Genomic DNA, 19,979 nt, shown 5'->3' on the forward strand with positions numbered 1-19,979 from the left:
AGGGGACGAATACACTTGGACACAGGAATATCAGCTCAGAGAGGTCCCTTGAGGGATCCAAGTCTCTTGTGCTGAGCTGCTAGCTACCCAAGAAGCACAAAGGGGACAAAATCCTTTGTTACATGGGGCCTGTGTGCTGTTGAGAGTTGGGGCCAGAGTTGGAGAAACTGAGTGAATGTCTGGAGCGAGGCGCTGTCTCTTCTCAGAGGTCTTCTGGGGACACGCGGGGGCAGGGGTTCCCCCACTTCTCCCTGTACCTACCTGGGCAGTACTTTAATTGCCCACAACCTCCATGTCTAAGCATTACAGAGGCTGTCCTCTGGCAGGCTGGAGGGGATCATAGCACAGCCAGGCTGGCGGGGCCCTCAGGTCACAACTAGTGCAGGCCCCTGCTCTGCACAGCGTCAGCCCCAAGCAAGCCATCCCAGCCTGTGTCTGTCAAGCCTCGAAGCACCCGTGTGTGAGGCACGGCTCAGAGGGCTCAGCATGAAGGACCCGGAGCAGCAACAAAAGGATGCACAAGGCTGGTGGGGGCAGAAGATTCTTTAGACTTTCCTCAACCCCTCCTGAGCATGACTGTGGCCTCAACCTTGGACTGGTCTGGTTGCAGGAGAAGCCACTGCGCAAAGCTCATACCTGCGGCAGAGGTGTGGGGTCATCAAGCAGCTGGGGACATGGTTCTTCGTGACTCTCTTGCACGACTGAGGCACCTAGGGACAGAAAACACATCAGCACATCTGGCTCCACACCCAGCCCGTGAGCAGAGGGAAGAGGCAGACATGCGGCCGCAGCATCCCCGGCTTAAACAGGGCGAAGCGTGAGCGCATGCTTGGGGCCTGGCTCTCTCCAATCACCACATGGGCCCAGTGGCCCAAGGCCAGGAGCTTCTCCTAACCCACAGCAGCTGGGTGCAGCAAGAGGGAAAACCAGGGTCTCTGGCTCCTGGCTTAGCACCTTGCTTCTTCCCAGGCCCCCTCCTTGCATGCTATGTCACCTGCCCAGACTTCACCCAGCCATCTCACCGCTTCCTCGAGCTGCCTTAAGCTCCTCCCGTCCCCATGTCAGAACCTCCCCTCTGCTGGTGTCACTTCAAAGCCGGCTCAGAGCCCGCAGCTCCCCGCTGAAGCCCCTGCTGCTCAGTCACCCCAACACCTGCATCCTGCATCTTACCCTTGGGCCCAGATGAGCAGTCTCCAGCTGAGGTCGGTTCCTCAGGACTCGGCGAGTCTGGTGATAGGGCATCAGCTCCGGGGCTGTCAGCCTACCAGCAATAGAGAGAGTGGACTGTTTTAAACAACCTGCAGTTAACTTGTGGAACTCATTGCCACAGGAGATGGTGGAAGTTGATAGCATAGCCAGGCTCAACAAGGAACTTGGTAATTCATGGCTGATGGGCCTATCAATAGCTACTGACCAGGAGGGTTGGAGATTTCATAGACATTAGGGCTGGAAGGGACCTCAGAAGATCGCGTCCAGCCCCCCGCCCCAGGGACAGGAAGTCAGCTACGGTCAAAGAATTCCAACAAGGTAAACTTCCAAAAGTTTCTTAAAAGAGTCCAGAGAGATGTTTTTTCTGATCTCTCTAAACCTCCAATTCAAGGGTAATGGATAGGAGATAGATCGCTCTAGAGGGATCCAGTTCAATGTGCTCCCCTCTGTAGCATCCACTTCTACCACTGTTGGAGATGGGCCTTTCTGATGTGCCGAAGACAGGAGACCAGGCTAGATGGACCATTGCTCTGACCCAGTAAGCCAGTGCTCATGTTCTCCGAGCTGCAGCCTTCACCCCAGGACTCTGCTCTCTTAGCAGCCTCGTGTTCAGTCGGACCTGTTTTACCTCCACCCGTTACTTTATGACCTACCTCTGTTGCCTCGTGGAGGAAAAAGACTGTATAAAAGAGTAGTCAACAGTTCAAGGGCAGAGCTGAGCTCAGTGATACGGCAAAGGCTGACCCTGGGGGCGTCAAGATGTATCGCAATCCTCAGCCCTCCCTCACTCCTCACGTGGGCCTGCTCCTTCCTGCCTGCCTCCCTGCACCTCCACCAGCCTGTCCCCACCCTGAGCACAGCAAGGAGAGGCCCCGTGGACACAGGTCTGCCCTCTCCTTGACAGAGCCATGCCACATAAGAGCTTCACGTCCTAGGGCTTAGACGGAAGAGGCCTGTGGGATGAGGGGTGCTCGCAAGCGGGCAGATGAACGCAGAGTAGCCAGGTGGTCTTCGGCCGAGACCCTGCGCATGCTGCCATCACTGCAACCCACTGCATGGAGGGGGTAGTTTCTAAACAGCAGCCATGCAGGCTGGATTAGCAGGAGGGGAGGTCAAAGCCGCCGTGAGGGAGGGGTGACCGAAATGCCCCTTTGTTAACACAACACTCATGTGGCATTTGGGATCCTCTCACCCATGCGAACAACTCTGGGCTGAGGTCAGGTCCCAGCCAGGTCAGCCGGTGCAGCAGCTGCCTGCTGGGGTGCAAAGCAGGCAAACGCATCACTGCAGCTCATTCGCAACCGCAGCAGCCCCAAGCAAACCCCCGCACGCTCAAGCAGAGGACACAGCACACTGAAAAGTTTCAGCAATGCAAGTGGTGCCACCCATCTCACAGGCACGATGCAGACCGCCCAGCAAGCACCCGCCCTGTGGAGAGATCGTGTCCGCAGACCTAGGTCCTGGTACAGATTTTAACCAGTGGTACTTAACCTTTTGGCCCCACAGGTCAGATGAGTGGTGGGGGGCTGGATCGAGCCCTGTTGTCTGACACCTGCCCTCCACGTGCCCAGAATGGGTCCTGGGGGCCCCCCACACCTGAAGCCTGGCTCTGCGTGCTGGGATCGGACACCAGATCCAGCATGCAGGGTCTGGAGATTTGGCAGTAGCAAACCAGTGCTGCCAAATTTCTAGATCCAGGAGCCCCACAGGCCAGATGCAGTGCCACAGGTCGGATCTGGGCTGCCTGGCCGAACCATCCTAGCCACTGAGGCACCAACAATATCTGCACAAAGCTGAGATGAGACGGAGCAGCCCATCCCTGAACAGGGTCCACGTTCGTGTGCATCTCAGCTCAGACAGATACCAACGGCAATGGCCCTCATTGGCACCAGCACTGATCTGATCTGCGGAGACCAAGACCAAAGAGGTCCTGCGATCCCTTGCTCCTGTCCGACATCTTGCTCTTTTGGCAAGATGCAAGACGTATCTCCTGCCAGGGCCACGGGGCAGCACAGGGCTGAACGCAGCCTGCCACATGGAGCTCAGCCAGGCCGGAGTGGGCCGAGGGCCAACGCGCCTTGCGGAGGGCCGAGAAAAGCAGCCGGCAGGATACCCCAATTCCCATGCAACCAGCGAAGCGGGGGGCTTGATAACCAGCCAAGTACAGGCTGTATGCAGAGCCTCTTCTGTCGCCTACATAAATCCAGCTAATCATGACCCAAAGAGGATTGCTCGAAGAGGCCACAGCTACTTAGGGACGCTGCTCAAGGCCGCGCCCTTGACCGATTTGGGGTCCGGCTTGCGCGAGTCGTTACCTGGTTGGGATGCTCTGTGCCCATTGCAGCTTCCAGCTGAGCCTCCACGAGGGCCAGTCGAGTGCGCAGAGTCTCTGAAACGGTCATGAACAAGCAGGCGTTAACCTTCCCTCCCAGGCTTGATCTCAGGGAGAACAGGGAGGGGGCACAGCTGCCAGCAACGCGCCAGGTGGGGACAGGATGCGCAGTCACCCCCAGATGAAGGACATCTCAGAGAAAGGCTGCGACTGCCCCGACAAGCTGCTGGCACCAGGGCAGGCACCTTCCAGAGCACCCTGGAGAGGGCTGCATGATTTAGGAGAGCCTGCAGTGACGAAAACCTTTACGTGCCCTAGTCCCACTCTTCCCTTTCATGCAAAGTGAAATGAAGTCACCCAAAAGCAGTTCATAACCGCAGGGCTTGCAGCAACAGCTGCCATGAAAGGAAGAGCCACTCAGTAACCTTCTGTAAACCAGCATCTAGAAGCCGCAGTGAGAGGCACGCTGCAAAACCCCAGACAGAACTGCAACAGGAAAAGTGCCCACGTTAACATCATCTGATACACTTGAGGGTAATACTTTTAACGACCAAAAGAGGGCTTTCCCAACTCATTGCCGCAGGAAAGGAACTCCCAGAGACTCCTGCTGGGACGAGTTATGGACAGGTTTGACAGGGAGATAGATACTTGAACGTGTGTCCTCCTCCAGGATGCACATCCTGAGCTAAAAGACTATGTGTGTAACTCGCTCCCGTCCACGTTGGGCCCGGCCAGTAGGAGCTTTCCATTCAATACTCAGCCTTTTCATGAAAGACGTTACACCTTGACCTTCTAACAAGGTCGACCGTGACCTCCTACCGAGTGGAGTCAGATGGGATTTATAAGCTTTCCTCCTTCCTACAGCAACTCTTGGGTACACTGCAATGACATAGCCTGCTTTTGGATGTGAAGCTTAATATTGGATGGTGTTTAATATGCATCATACTAGCTGGTTTCAAACTATGGTCTATGGATCACACAGCCCCCTTCCACTTATCTCAATTAAAAGCCTGGCGATAAGGGCACAGAGGGATCCCCAAGAAATGTGGTGAGTGGACGGTAGTGGCATGCTATATGAAGACTGGGATGAATGGAAACCAGGAGGAACCAGAGTCTGAACAGTGCAATAAATCCTTTTCCGCAGAGCCTTGCCCATGATCCCATCACTCCCTTCAAAGGGTCTCCCTCACACACCCCAAACCTGCGAGCCAGGAGCTACTGTTTTTTTCTAAGCTGCACCAGCAGGCTATGAGAGCTGCTGTGGCTTCCAGCCAACGTTTCTAGACATGCATCCGATCCCCACAGATGGGCCCTGCACCCTGTGACACCTATGCAAAATGCACCGCTGGCAGCTCCTTGACTTTTTGCACTGGGGCCAGCACCATTACTCTGACCTTTCCCTGCTATTTTGGAGCATTCAAGCATGTGTTTGGCACACGCTGCCTTGCACCCAGACTGCATCCCAGCGGGTGCAGATGCAGGCAGCATCAGAGGACACGTAACACATCAAAACTGCTAGTAAGCCGCATTGCAAGGGGTGACCCCTCTTGCAGCCATGTCACCTCATCATTCCTGCCTTCCTTTCCCCGTGATCGCTGCTTCCAGTGTTCTGGTCTCTACATGGAGATAGGACTAGCTTCCCGGATTAAGGACAATAAGAAGTCCTTCTTCAAATACATAGGGGGTAAAAAGAGGGTCCCGGGTAATGTGGGGCCCCTGCAGGACACGATGGGCAACTTAGTCATCACGCCAGATGACAAAGCTAACATATTTAACGATTTCTTTGCCTCTGTCTTCCTAAGTAGGGACCAGTTCAGCCACCTCCCTGCTGGGCCCCCCTCGGGCCCCGAGAGAGACACGCCTGGGCCAAGGGTTAGCGAGGAGTTAGTTAGGGTACTTCTGGAGAGGCTGGACGTGTTCAAGTCCGCTGGTCCGGACGATCTTCACCCTAGGGTTCTACAGGAACTGGCCGAGGTCATTGCGGGACCCCTGGCGCGGCTCTATGAGCACTCGTGGTGCTCTGGCGAGGTGCCGGAGGACTGGAAGAGGGCCAATGTGGTCCCTATCTTCAAAAAGGGAAAAAAAGAGGACCCGGGAAATTACAGGCCAGTTAGTCTGACCTCAATCCCGGGTAAGCTCTTTGAAAAAATTATCCTGGCACACATCCAGGAGGGCCTTGCGGGGGAATGCATGCTCAGGGGCAACCAACATGGGTTCATCAGTGGCAGGTCTTGTCAGACCAACCTGGTGGCCTTTTACAATCAGGTCACCAAATCATTAGACGCAGGGGTTGCTGTGGATGTAGTCTTTTTGGACTTCCGGAAGGCTTTCGACACTGTCTCTCACCCTGTCCTCATCAAAAAGCTGGGAGACTGTGGTGTCGATGCCCACACGGTCAAATGGGTCGCCAACTGGTTGGAGGGCCGCACCCAGAGGGTGGTAGTGGATGGGTTCTTCTCGACCTGGAAGGATGTGGGCAGTGGGGTTCCGCAGGGCTCGGTCCTCGGGCCTGCACTGTTCAACATCTTCATCAGTGACTTGGATGACGGGGTAGAAAGCACCCTGTTCAAGTTTGCCGATGACACTAAGATGTGGGGGGATGTGGGTGCACTAGAAGGGTGCAATAGGCTACAAGCTGACCTTGACAGGTTGCAACGGTGGGCGGATGAGAATAGGATGGGGTTTAACACTGATAAGTGCGAGGTGTTGCACATGGGGAGGAAGAACCGGCACCACACTTACAGGTTGGGGAACTCCCCTCTTGCCAGCACGGAGACGGAAAAGGATCTTGGAGTCGTCATTGACTCCACGATGAACATGGGCCGGCAGTGTGGGGAGGCAGTCAAGAAGGCCAACCGTACCCTGTCATGCATCCACAGATGCATCTCGAGCAGGTCCAGGGAGGTGATCCTCCCCCTCTATGCGGCACTGGTCAGGCCGCAGCTGGAGTACTGCGTCCAGTTCTGGGCGCCACACTTCAAGAGGGACGTGGACAATATGGAAAGAGTTCAGAGGAGGGCCACTCGTATGATCAGGGGTCAGCAGGGCAGGCCTTATGAGGAGAGGCTACGGGACCTGAACCTGTTTAGCCTCCACAAGAGAAGGTTAAGGGGGGACCTTGTGGCCTGCTACAAACTGGTCAGGGGGGATCAGCAGGTATTGGGGGAGTCCCTGTTCCCCCGTGCGCTGCCAGGAGTGACCAGGAATAACGGTCACAAACTGGCGGAGGGTAAGTTTAGATTAGATATTAGGAGGCGCTACTTCACAGTCAGGGCGGCTAGGGCCTGGAACCAGCTTCCAGGGGAAGTGGTGCAGGCTCCTAGCCTGGGGATTTTTAAAAGGAAGTTAGATGAGCACCTTGCCGGGGTCATCTGACTCCGGTGCTCTTTCCTGCTAAGGCAGGGGGTCGGACTGGATGATCTACCTAGGTCCCTTCCGACTCTAGCTACTATGAAACTATGAAACTATGGGTTGTGAGCTCTGCCAGGCAGGGAGAGCCACACACACGTACGTGGCATTACAGAGGTAATAACAACAGAAATCCTTTCCACCCCCTCTCCTTGCCTCCTCCATTTTCTGCTTGCTATCCCAAAGGCAAAAATCAGGAGAAGGGATCTATGGTGTGCTGAGCTGGCCTTATCATCCCAAGAGGCTGGCCTATTTGTTGGGTTTCCCTTTACTCTTTGCTCACAGGCTGAGATTTGAACAGTTCTTTCCCCCTTCCTTGTGCAGAGGATTAGAGAGCAGCTCTAAGTCCTTAGCAGGACATGTGGATTAATCCAGTAACCAAAAGCATGTTCATTAGCTAAAAATAGGCAAGAGGAGGTGCAATTATACCATTTTCAGCCTTCAGATCCTCCAGTGTTGCAGTGGAAGGCAGTAAAATCCCCTTCTCCTCCTGCTGCTCCATGAGGCTTTCCTGCAGGGTTGCTTCAGCCTGTGCACAGCCTGGCTGGAGAGCAGAAAGACCAAATCGCCAACAGGTTTCTCAAGAGAATGAGGTTCTGTTCTTTCCACCAGGCTTTCAACGACTCAGTTTGCAAGTTCTCCATCCCCCAGTCTTGACCACCTCCTAGATGTTTCTACTCTGCCAGTTTCATAAAACATCTGCCCAGCCCAGACCACGCACCAACCCTCTCCCCCAGGGCAGCAAGGAAAGGCGTCCCTCTACTCTGCCTTCTAGCATCGACCTTCAGGGCACGCGATAGTTTCTGGGTAGATTACCTTGAGAGCTGGCACCTGCTCCTCGAAGACCTGTGCGACTGGCAGGGAGTTCAGCAATGCTGGGTCAGCCTGGGGATGAATGGACGCCTCAGATGTCTGTGCAAACTCCTCTAAAAGAAAACATTAACACAGAAGTGTTCTTGTCTGGGCTTTTACACCCATGGCCAAGGAATAAAGGCATTCTGTTGTGGCTCCAGAGGTGCAAATTTGAAGCTCACTCCAGACTCACGAGGGAAGCCACCGTCAACCCAGCTGTAAATGGGCACCTGGTGTTTGACACAATCCCTCATGGGCCAGTAAAAGACAATAGAAAAGGCAGCGCACCAGTGCATACGGTTGGGTGGACTCAACTCAAGTTGCAGCAAGGGAAGTTGAGGTTGGATATTAGGAAAAACTCTCACTAGGAGGGTAACAAAGCACTGGAACAGCCTCCCCAGAGAGGTGGAGGAGGCTCCATCCTTGGAGGTCTTTAAGACCTGGCTAGACAAAGCCTTGGTTGGGATGATGTAGTTGGGGCTGGCCTTGCTTGGAGCAGGGGATTGGATTAGATGTGACCTCCTGAGCTCCCTTCCAGCCCTTGTTGTCTGTGATTCTGTGACCCATCCTCTGCCTATGTGTGAACACGCTGGTTTACTGCACCAGCCATTTGCACCAGCGGCCCTCCAGTCACTGCTTCCTCTCAGAGCCCATACAAGAAAAAGCAGCCAGAAAAAGCAGCTGGGATTATGTAATATAAATTCATCTAGATTGAATTCTCAGTGCACCCCTGTCTGCAGAGATGTTGCAACACCTGGCACCCCTGCCTCTTGCCCGGTGCCCCAGCAGAGGCCCAGGACCGAAGACTTGAGGAGACAGGACGCTCCTTTCTGGAGGGTCAGACTATGCGTCGAGGAAACCTGCGCTGTGACTGCCGGCATAACTCTGCCCCGGCTGCCTGGAGACCGCAACCCTTGTGCCCGGTGCTCAGATTCCTAGGTACGAAGGCCAGGAAGGATGTGTATGCTGGAGGTCAGACTGGAGGATTGCACGGTGACCAAATGACCTCATTAAGGGCCCTCAGCTTCTGGAAGAGCTAACAGGTTTTTTTAGAGATGCCCAGTTCCGCTGTAAAGCAAGGGAGCATCCTCAAGGAGCTACACTAGCAGTTAAGGGCACTTGGCTACCAACAGTATTTCTCATCTGAGTCTGCCTCCAGCTGCCTGCGTCTTGAAGAGCCTCTCCTCCAAGGGGGCTGGGACAAGTTACTGTTTAACTTTCTCTCAAAGAAAACAAATAAAGTCGACCTTCTTCCGTCTCTCCCTGCAAGGCAGGTGCTTTGCATATTAAACGAATAACTAGCCTGTGGTTCAAGGAAATCATTAGTATGACATCCAGTCTCAGGAATTCCTCCTCTTCATGGGCCACCCACCTGGCCAAGCTTTATGCTTTTATCATCCCATTTTTGCAACAGTGGGAACGGGCTGTCCTGGGAAAACAGCAGAATCAGCTGCACAAAACACCCTCAAACACACAAAGCAGAACCGGGGGAAAAGGTAAGTTTTCCCTGTCATAACACAGCCTGAGCTCTCACTCCAACAGCCCTTGGTGATCTGCTCTCATAGGGACAGGGATTGCTAAGTCTGTGATATCCCCTGAAGGTATCTTAAACAACTTAGCAAGCTAACTCACAACGGTTTGGACTAGCTGGTAGCCGGGGAAAATGTGACACAAGGCTCAGGGTTATGCTTCTTTCTCCCTAAGAGCATTACGTGCTTCCTTGAGAACCACCATAAAAAGCAAAGCCCCTTCCCACCCACCCAGGAGATCCCCAGGACGCCTCGGCCCCACTGCACTGTTGGCTGACCTTGCAGGCGCTGCGCAGCGGCAGAGCATTCAGCGGATGGCGCCAGCAACTGATCCACATCCTGCCGCAGCTGCTGGTTCTGAGCGACGAGGGCATCGTGGCTCGAGCGCAACTCTTGCTCCACCATCTGAAGCCGACAGATCTGCAGGTCCTTCTCCTCCGTCTCCAGCCTGTGCTTCTGCTCTAGGGCTCTGCACTCCGACTCCAGCTCAGCCCGCGCCCTCCCTGCCTGCGCCAGCTGCTCAGACAGACTCTGCACCTCTTCCTGAAGGCTGTGCAAGGCCTGCTTCTGCTCAGCCAGCTCCAGCTCCATCTTCTCCGGGAGGCTCCGAGACGCCTCTCTCTCTGCCTCCAGCACACTCTGCAAGGTGCTCAGCTCTGCCTCCATCTTCTGGCACTGCTCTGAGAGGGTCTGTGAAAGCAAACCGGGAGGGACTTAAACAGAAGGGAAAGCCAACACGCCCCAAGGCACTGATGAAAAATGGGACCGTACTCGGCATTAAACTGAAGCAAGGGAAAGTTTCCAACTATCCAAGTAAAAGAAAGAGTGCACAGGAACAGCACGGGATGGAAACTAGGCCAGCACAGGAAAATATCCTAGGACCCCAACGGGGAAACTGCATGTGCTGGGAAAAATCTGGATTACAGTGAGGAAAAGACACAGAGAGCCAACACGCTTGGTTTCAAGGCAGCTCCAAAGCGGACACCTGCTCGAACACAGGAGTAAGGGGATGGCTGGGCTAGAAGGGAGCTTCTCAGAAAAGATCAAAGCAGCCAACTCCCAACCCTCGCAACAAGCCAGGTGGAAATTTCCCCAGGTCAAACTTCTAGGTTATTGGCTCACTCGCTCCCAGACACCAGAGCTAGACGGGAGTGCCTGGCACCACACCGAGCTTTCATCGCACAGCCAGGCCCTCCGGGAGGGACTGCACAGAGGCAGGCTTGCAACTGCAGGGAACCATTCAGAAGCATCGCAGCAGGGCCAGAGCGCGCCACCGCCAACCTGGCGAGAGCTGGGTCCAACCCAGGGGGAGTACCGCTGCACCCAGCTTCCTTTCAGCCTAGGGTGTCAGGGATGGATGACAAAGGGGATGGTGGAGGGAAACAAAACACTTCCCCTCCAGCGAGTTTCACTTGCTTACAATCGGTGCTGTCATTATCCCACCATTTCTGCAGAGGAGACACGGTAGAGGGGGCCTTCTCGCAGAAAACCCACACAAACAGCTCAGCTTTCCAGGCCTCTTGAACAGCAAAGCATAAAGGACAAAACTCAAGTTTTCTTTTGCACCTCAGGCACCGGTTGGACTAGAAGGCGCTCAGAGGGCCCTTCCGGTTCTGTTTCTTCATGACACCGTGACTGAACAACACCTAACATCTATACATCTCATCTGGACTCTCAGAGGTTTGAACCACCCACACGCTCCAACCCTATCTTGAACATTAACATTTTAAGAAAACGGAAAGAAATCAGCTCATCTCAGAGCCAAGCGAGCATGTCTATGCCTAAATTTTAAGAGCCTTGGCCACGAGGCAGTTGGTGTCTACTCCCCTCAAAACCTGAAAAAGATGAATAATGTTAGACCCTCCCCGCCCCAGCCTTCCTGGAGAAGCCAGGACTGGGCGAGTCCTGTGCAGCACTTAACCACTCTTCTGCTTTTTTAAACCATAGAGGTGGTAAAATTAGGTACCCTCCTGAGCTCTCCTAACTAGAACTGGTCTTACTCATGATGTGGGGGCCTCGGAGATCAAAGTGCTCCCGATGCAGTGACAGTGGGAGAGAGACTAGCCAGTGACAATGGTAGAGAAAAAGATACTTTGGTCTGAGACCAGAGACTCTGGAAGTCTGACACCGAGCATGAAAGCAAGGCCCCACGGTTGGGAGAGCTAAGCTCCTCAATCTCAAGATGCCAGGGCAGATGGGATAAAACTCCTAATTCACACACTGTGGGTCACTGCAGCCCCAGTGCAGACAAACTGTCTCAGATCCACAAGTTAACATCCCTGAATGATGTGGGGGTTCCCAGCAGAGCCCAAGTCAGAAGCGAGGCCTCAGCAGCAAGGAGCTGTGACAGCCGCCAGGCTCCAGACAAGATGCCTGCACCAGAGGAGAGAGTCTGCTGCAAGCGGCACGTGAGGCGGTACCTGGCTCTGCTGCTCTGCCCCTCGCAGCTCCTGCTGCAGAAAGTCCACCACCTGGGTGCGCCCCAGCAGGGCTTCCTCCTGCTCCTCCAGCTTCCGCTGCAGTGTCTTCAAGTGCTGCAAGAAACACACCGAGAGCTGCATCAGCACCGCCAGGCACACGGCTCCAGAGGGTAAGAGGAGTGGTTGTGCTGCTTCAGAGCACAAGCATGCGTCTCACTGGCTCTCAAGCCTGACCTCTTTGAAAACCTAGTGACAAACTGTGGACACTGAACCCCTTATGTCGCTGTATGGATCATGTTATTCTGTATGCACACATCTTTGCAACATGGCGACAACACTAATCAAAAAGGTACAGAAGGCCAGACGGCAAAAGTACTTGTCTCTAGTTAATGGCTAGTTACGGGCCAGAACCGCAGCGTGCAGACCCAGTGAACTCTCAGGTGTCAACGGCCAGTTGCTTTACAAGGACAAGAGCAACTTTCAGGCTCATCACAGACACCAGCCAGAAAGGGCGGTGGCTGGGATGAGCACCCAAACTATTATGGGCATCAATACACCTGTAAAAAAAAAAAAAAAATATTAGCTTCCCAATAATAAGTATATTCTGGGGAGAAGAGCAATTAGCCTGGGGAAATTCCAGATCCCTCAAGTAGGAGGGCTCTGGAGAGCTCTCAGACCCCACAGCAAACATAGTACAGTAAAGATGTGGAGGGGAAGGGCACTGGTTTGAAGGCATTTAGGAGGCATCTCTTAGGTACAGGCGGTCTTTGGATTTTCCCACACCCTGGAGTGAACCCTGATGGGAGGTGGCAGGCAGCAGAAGGGCCGGTTTCTGAAACCACAGCCAGAATAACGGTCACAAGCTGGCAGAGGGAAGGTTTAGGCTGGATATCAGGAGGCACGACTTCATGGTCAGGGCAGCTAGGATCTGGAACCAACTTCCAAGAGAAGTGGTCCTGGCTCCTACCCTGGGGGTGTTTAAGAGGAGGCTGGGTGAACATCTTGCTGGGGTTGTTTGTACTCTTCCCTGCCATGGCGGGGGGGTCGGACTAGATGATCTACTCAGGTCCCTTCCGACCCTAGAAACTATGAAGTCTCTGAAGGACTGTGCTGCAGTCAGAGGAGCAGGTAAGGAACCAAATCCGGTTTTTTCCCCTGTACTTGCAGTTATTTTCCTGTGTAATCAATCCTGCTGCGTGGCTGCCTTGCTGACTGCCTGTGGGAAAGTGCAGTCTCAAAACACATGATATCCCAGGTGCCAATGGGAGATCCCTGAAGCCAGCAAAGACCCCTGTTGCAGCTGTGGACTCTGGTGTTTAAGGCCAGTGGAGCTGAGGCTTGCGGGGATGAGTTGTCATCCCAGTGGCAAATCTTGGTCTACTCCTTGAGATAAGTAGTGGGAAAACAGGAACCTGGAGCCACCCTGACAGCCAGGTCTATGACACTGTGCTGCTTGCCCCACACCACATGCGTTTCAAAGTCACACCACCCTTCTGCACTGTACCTGCTGCATCTCGCCTTCCAGATCTGGTCGGGTCGCTGCTTGGAGCAACTCGGCTTGGTGGCGGCGAGCCTGTTCCTCAAGGAGAGCATCCTTCTCCCGAATCACCTCCTGCAGCGAGCTCAGCTGTCGGCACAAGTCACAGAGCATCATTAGCCAAAGCACACCTCTCAGTGGGAACAGAAAGACCATTTCAAAGGGTAAAAGGGCTTGAAATACTTTAAAAAAATGGAGCATTTCAGGGGCAGACAGACTCCTACCCGCCAAGAGGGAGTGGGGGGAGCAGATGATAGTCAATGAGTGCTCCCTGCACCCTGGACAGCCTACAGGTTCCCTGGCAGGGGGTAGGACAGGGGATGTATGTTTGTGTTCAGAGAGAGGAGAAGTGCTTCATGATGGGATGCCTGGAGGACTGACCAGCTCCTTGTCACACTCGATAGAGCACTGGTTCTCAACCATTTCAGGCTTGAGGCAGCCTCTGTGAGCTTTTGTGAACTGAGCAGCACCCCATTTCACAAACTGATTTATCTGTTAGAGAGCTTACCTGCTCCGAGAAGCAGGCAGCAGGGAAAAGCCTGCATTTATCGCCTACCTGGTGACCCCCTGGTTGAGAGTCACTGGCACAGAGTGTGCACGCAGAGCAGGGAACGCTGCTAAAATGAAACGGCACCACACAGCACCTGCTCCACCAGGGTCATTCTCCCTGGGCTTTGCACATTTGCAGAGCATTTTACCCTGTGCGTACATCCACACTTTTGCCTTTAGAAACACTTCAGACATTATGTCTGTCCACTGCCTCAGGGGAAAAGCAAGATGGAAATCCCCAGAAGAGCATGGAGGGTTGAGACAGGCAGTGACAGGCAGGTGCAGGCAGCTTCTACTCAGGTCCGTATCAGGTCACACCACACATGAGGCCAGACGTGTGCTGGCAGCCAGGCTGCCCTCAGCACTGCGACCCCTGTGCCAATGCCATCAAACCACAGACAGTTTCTCTAGCACCCGAGCATCTCCTGACACTCAGACTCTGCTGAGAGCAAAAGGGCAGACTACATTTTTTAACTGGGGAAAGCTACAATACCCAGGCGATGAGAGAGCCCTGCAGTTTCTGCCCCTGGATCTGTGCCCAGTTTCACATAATTCCTCATTTCTGCTTTGAGCCCCACAAAACTGCCTGTCCGGTAAAAACTAGTATTCAAGAGCTCACATAATAAATTAAAGCATCATGTCACATTACAGACCTCATTTCCTAGAGGGAAAGTTTTCTCGCGTGGGAGTCTATGCAGGGACGCAGGGGAGGCATGAAGGTGTTGAAGTTCTCAGATTTTGGATCTTATTTTGGGAATCCCATTTGTCGGAAGTTTGTTCGCTGTAAGCCCTTCCAAGACTTTCCGATAGGGTGGGTTATAGATAAACAGACATATAAACAGTTTCGACAATGATCTTCTAAGTTACTTTATAGTTTTGTGGTGTTTTTTCACAGAGGTGTGACTGATCAGGTCACAAAATCCTTGGACACAGGTGTCGTGGTGGACGCAGTCTTTCTGGACCTCAGGCGGGGCTTCGACACCGTCTCCTACCCCATTTTCATTAAAAAGCGAGGCGACTGTGTCATTGATGTCTATACAGTCAGATGGGTAGCAAATTGCCTGAGGGGCCACTCTCAGAGAGTGGTGGTGGATGGGTGGTCATATTTGACCTGGAGGGATGTGGGCAGTGGAGTCCCCCAGGGCTTGGTCCTTGGGCCTGTACTGTTCAATTTATTAGTGACTTGGACAAGGGGGAGAAAAGCACCCTGTTCAAATTTGCTGATGATAGCAAGATTTGGGGCGAGGGGGGCACGCTAGAAAGGAGGGACAGGATACAACTGGACCTGGACAGGTTACAGGGGTGGGCAAATGAGAATAGGATGGGATTCAACACTGACAAGTGCAGGGTGGAAGAACCCACACCTGGGGTGGAAGAACCAGCAGCAGACCTACAGGTTGGGGAACTCTCTTATCAAAAGCACGGTGGCTGAAAGATCTTGGAGTCATCACTGATGCCAAGATGAACATGGGCCAGCAGTGTGGGGACACGGTCAGGAAGGCCAACTGCACCTTGTCATGCACCCACAGATGCATCTCGAGCAGGTCCAGGGGGGTGATCCTCCCCCTCTATGCGGCACTGGTCAGGCCGCAGCTGGAGGACTGCGTCCAGGTCTGAGCGCCGCACTTCAGAAGGGATGTGGACAGCATGGAGAGGGTCCGGAGGAGGCCACTCGTATGGTCAGGGGGCAGCAGGGCAGGCCCTACGAGGAGAGGTGACGGGACCTGAACCTGTTCAGCCTCCACAAGAGAAGGCTGAGAGGGAACCTGATGGCCATTTACAAACTTACTAGGGGGGGACCAGCAGGGAATGGGAATGACCTGCTTCCCCCGAGCGCCTCTGGGAGTAACGAGGAATAACAGCCACAAGTTGACAGACCAGATTCAGGCTGGACATCAGGAAGCGCTACTTCACGGTCAAGGCAGCTAAGATCTGGAACCAACTTCCAAAGTGGTTCCTCGCTCCTACCCTGGTGGTTTTTAGGAGGAGGCTTGATAATTACCTAGCCGGGGTCACATGAGCCCAAGTGTTCTCTCCTGCCCAGGCCAGGGGGTCGGACTTGATGATCTACTTAGGTCCCTTCCGACCCAACTTCTATGAATCTATGACTCGCCTCTAGCAAGTGCTTAGATGGCTGGACCCCGTCTTCCTACCTGGGCTGCTTGGTTGGCCTGCATGTCTTTTTGGCTCTCTCTGGCTGCAGCTAGCTGCTCCCTCAAGTCCCTGAGAGTCTCCTCCTGCTCCTGGAGCTGCTGTTTCAGAGATTCAGCCTCTCCTCTGTGCTCTTCATTCGTCCTCTGGTCATTCTGAATGGAAAGGAGGCAAACAATGAGAAAACAACACTCTCTACCATAACAACTCAGTCTCAACTGGAGTGCAGGGTACTGGGTTGTTCTTAACTGCAACCTGCTTCCTTATTGATCTGTTCCCTAATTCCTCACCCTTTCATTGCTGCTGCGATGTAAAATGACTCGTTATTCCACAGTAAACGATGATGTGAGCAGTTATCCAAGTCCCTCCGCTCCATGGTCTGGCTACAACCTGCGAGTTTCATGCAATCAGACCCACATGGGTGTCTTGACTTGTAACTCATATGCACCTCCTGACTATTACTAATGAGAGAAAGAGGGGACCCCTTTAAATTAGCAACGGGCAGTTAAATCTTCCTGATAGGAAAAGGACTAAGAAAGACAGTTATTGACCAGACTGGGGTTAGGCAGCGTCTGCTTGAATTTGAGGTGCCTACTTTTGGCATAGGCAAAGAGACAGGGAGCCCTAAGGCAGTATCTAGCCAGAGCAGAGGGACTCGCAGCAGCCCAGCACATGGCACAGGGGAGCACACAAGTGTAACCATTAACTCAGTAACAGCAGCAGCTGCTTTCCGGGCTAACGAACTACCCTGACTGTGGAGCTGACAGAGCTCAAAGTACAGAAAGTGCTGTCAAAATACAGGCTGAAGCCTAGGTTTGCTCAGGACACATCACTGTCTCCAGCCCAGGACCTCACACTGCTTTGGAGTTTCGCTTAGAAAGATGTTGAAAGCATGTCAGCTTAACATATGGCCTCATTTTGCACTGTCAAAACCCACTAATAAATACGTATATTGTGCCCACCACGATTGCCAAAACAAGCCAGTAATGGCCATCACCTCTGGCACGCCACGTGCTCCCCACAAACCCTCTGTGCCTTCACATGCCAGCACTCAAGAGATTGGCCAGAGAGAAATCACCTCCCTCCAGCAACGCATCCTCTGTGGCAAAGGAGCTAGTAGGTTTGGCCAGGCTGGGATCGCAGGGGCCTGCGACTGGAAGAGACAGCTGCATTGTTGGGGCTCATCCCCTGCTACGTCAGGCAACCGGGTCAAATAATCCCCTTCAGAAGGGTATCTGCCTCCCTATTAACACCAGTCTGGTTTCTCGTCACCACTGCTCCTACTGGAAGGCTGTTCCAGGACATCTCTCCTTGGATGCTTGGAAACCCACTTCTAATTTCTAGCCTGAAGTCATTGCTGGCCAGTTCAGCCCCGCTTATTCCTGAATCAACATGGTCCTTCAATTTAAATCACCCTCTCCTGCATACCTAGAGAGGCCGTGAAGGGACACGACTGCTCTGCTCCGCTGGACGAGCGGTTCTCAACCTTTTTTAGACTCGAGGCACCTCTTGATAGACTCGAGGTCCCCATGGAAAATGCCAGCTCTTACTTCTCCCTCTTTTTTGGATTACATAAAGATAATAAAGCAATTAATTCTCCTGCTGCAAACACCACAGTGGGTCAGGATGGTTTTAATACTCCTATTTGAAATCCCTGGACTTACCTTGTGAACTGCGTCTGCACACCTCACAGTGCCAGCACTGCAGGGCATGTGGCACCTGGGCTGAGAATCGCTGCTCTAAATTCATCCCTCTCTGCACGAGTGGGTCTCTGACGTACCACACTGCCCTGTCTTCTGCCTCACATCACACCAATGTGGCTAATGACCTCTTTCTAGACAGGTGGTGCTCAGCATTGTCCAGCAGGCCAAATGGGCACTGCCCGATTCCTCCATGGGCTGGATCCGGCTGGTGAACCCAGTCTGGTGCCTGGGACAGGTATGGCAAGGCCCCATCTGGCTGTGCAGAGGGCAGAGGTGGGCAGTGCAGCCCCAGTCCACCTGCGCAGGGAAAGGGGCAACTAGGTCCCACAGGAGGGGAGGAGGCATGACTTGGCCCAGTCCAGGCCTGCAAGGGGAGGGTACACAGCCCAGCTTGGTGGGGAGAATGGGTCCCAATTAGGAAGGGGGTGCAGCCTAGCTCTGACCTGCCCCGCAGGACTTGGGAAGTTGGCAGTGGGCAGGGGCGGCCGTATTAATTGTCCCTGCTTCCCTGTCGCTAAATTTCCTGACCCATGGGGAGCCGCAGGCTGGACTCCGAGGCTCCGGGGGCCGCGGTTGAGCACTCTGTTGCAGACTAAACAAGCTGAGCTGATTCAGCCTCCTCTTGAACAGCGGGCTGTCCAGTCCCTTGACTCTCCTTACGTGTCCCTGCACTTACTGCAGTGAGGGGTCCACTCCTGCCTGCAGGTGACCAGACCTGGGCCATTTTCTAGTTGAGTCTCAGCAGCACCTTGTAACACTTCCCTCGTTCTACTGGAAACGTCTTGCCTAAAAGCCTCCTGGGATAGCACTTGCCTGCTCTGTGGCTGTCGCACTGGTGGCTCGTCATCACCCTGCAAATGACTCACACACCTACATCTTTCTCCTCTCATCATTTCAACTTCTAGTTTAGAACAGAAAGACTTGTCACGAGCCTTTAACTGCATGACTTCACACCCTGAATTGTTAAATTTCCTCCTGTTTCATAGTTTCTGGGGTCAGAAGGGACCTGAGTAGATCATCTAGCCTGACCCCCTGCCATGGCAGGAAAGAGTACTGGGGCCAAACGACCCCCACAAGGTGTTCATCCAGCCTCCTCTTAAACACCCCCAGGGTGGGAGCCTGCACCACTTCTCTTGGAAGCTGGTTCCAGACCCTAGCCGCCCTGAGCGTGACGTCGCCTCCTGATATCTAACCTAAATCTCCCCTCTGCCAGCTTGTGACCATTATTTCTGGTCACTCCTGGCGGTGCTCGGGGGAACAGGGACTCCCCCAGTGCCTGCTGGTCCCCCTGACTAGTTTGTAACAGGTCACTAGATCCCCTCAGCCTTCTCTTGCGGAGGCTGAACAGGTTCAGGTCCCGTAGCCTCTCCTCATAGGGCCTGCCCTGCTGCCCCCTGATCATGCGAGTGGCCTCCTCTGGACCCTCTCCATGCTGTCGACATCCCTCCTGAAGTGCGGCGCCCAGACCTGGACGCAGTACTCCAGCTGCGGCCTGACCAGTGCCGCATAAAGGGGGAGGATCACCTCCCTGGACCTGCTCGAGATGCATCTGTGGATGCAGGACAAGGTGCGGTTGGCCTTCCTGACCGCCTCCCCACACTGCCGGGCCACGTTCATCTTGGAGTCAATGATGACCCCCAGATCCCTTTCCGCCTCCGTGCTGACAAGAGGGGAGTTCCCCAACCTGTAGGTATGGTGCTGGTTCTTCCTCCCCAGGTGCAGCACCTTGCACTTGTCTGTGTTGAATCCCATCCTGTTCTCATCCGCCCACCCCTGTAACCTGTCCAGGTCCGATTGCAGCCTATTCCTCCCTTCCAGCGTGCCCACGTCCCCCCACATCGTAGTGTCATCAGCAAATTTGAACAGGTGCTTTTTACCCCCTCGTCCAAGTCGCTGATGAAGATGTTGAACACTGCGGGCCCGAGGACCGAGCCCTGGGGGACCCCACTGCCCACATCCCTCCAGGTTGAAAATGACCCATCCACCACCGCTCTCTGGGTGCGGCCCTCCAGCCAGCTGGCGACCCATTTGACTGTGTGGGTGTCGACACCACAGTCCCCAGTTTCTGAATGAGAACGGGGTGAGAGACAGTGTCGAAGGCCTTCCGGAAGTCCAGGAAGACGATGTCCACTGCTGCCCCTGCATCTAACGATCTGGTGATCTGATCATAAAAGGCCACCAGGTTGGTCTGACAGGACCTGCCACTGATGAACCCGTGTTGGTTGCCCCTAAGCATGCAGTCTCCTGCTGGCCCCTCCTGGATGTGTGCCAGCATAATTTTCTCAAACA

The 19,979-nt window shown here is 54.0% G+C and overlaps 1 protein-coding gene across 2 annotated transcripts in view; it reads right to left on the minus strand.

The window, feature by feature from the left end:
• The window catches only part of GOLGB1 (golgin B1), a 49,439-nt gene that overhangs the window by 18,500 nt on the left and 10,960 nt on the right, over window positions 1-19,979 (minus strand). Inside the window, exons 6-14 of one of the 2 annotated variants that reach the window (XM_090041427.1) lie at window positions 15,990-16,142; window positions 13,255-13,377; window positions 11,751-11,864; window positions 9,609-10,020; window positions 7,766-7,875; window positions 7,379-7,493; window positions 3,525-3,598; window positions 1,171-1,261; window positions 637-710 (exon numbers count right to left, since the gene is read on the minus strand). In XM_090041427.1, coding sequence (XP_089897553.1) covers window positions 637-710; window positions 1,171-1,261; window positions 3,525-3,598; window positions 7,379-7,493; window positions 7,766-7,875; window positions 9,609-10,020; window positions 11,751-11,864; window positions 13,255-13,377; window positions 15,990-16,142 — 1,266 coding nt within the window. The remainder of the gene's footprint in view (window positions 1-636; window positions 711-1,170; window positions 1,262-3,524; window positions 3,599-7,378; window positions 7,494-7,765; window positions 7,876-9,608; window positions 10,021-11,750; window positions 11,865-13,254; window positions 13,378-15,989; window positions 16,143-19,979) is intronic. The other variant, XM_090041428.1, reaches the window with a different exon arrangement.

Source organism: Crocodylus siamensis, chromosome 4 (genome assembly GCF_052110815.1).
Source record: "Crocodylus siamensis isolate JL-2025a chromosome 4, ASM5211081v1, whole genome shotgun sequence".
In the NCBI taxonomy this organism is placed as follows: domain Eukaryota; kingdom Metazoa; phylum Chordata; order Crocodylia; family Crocodylidae; genus Crocodylus; species Crocodylus siamensis.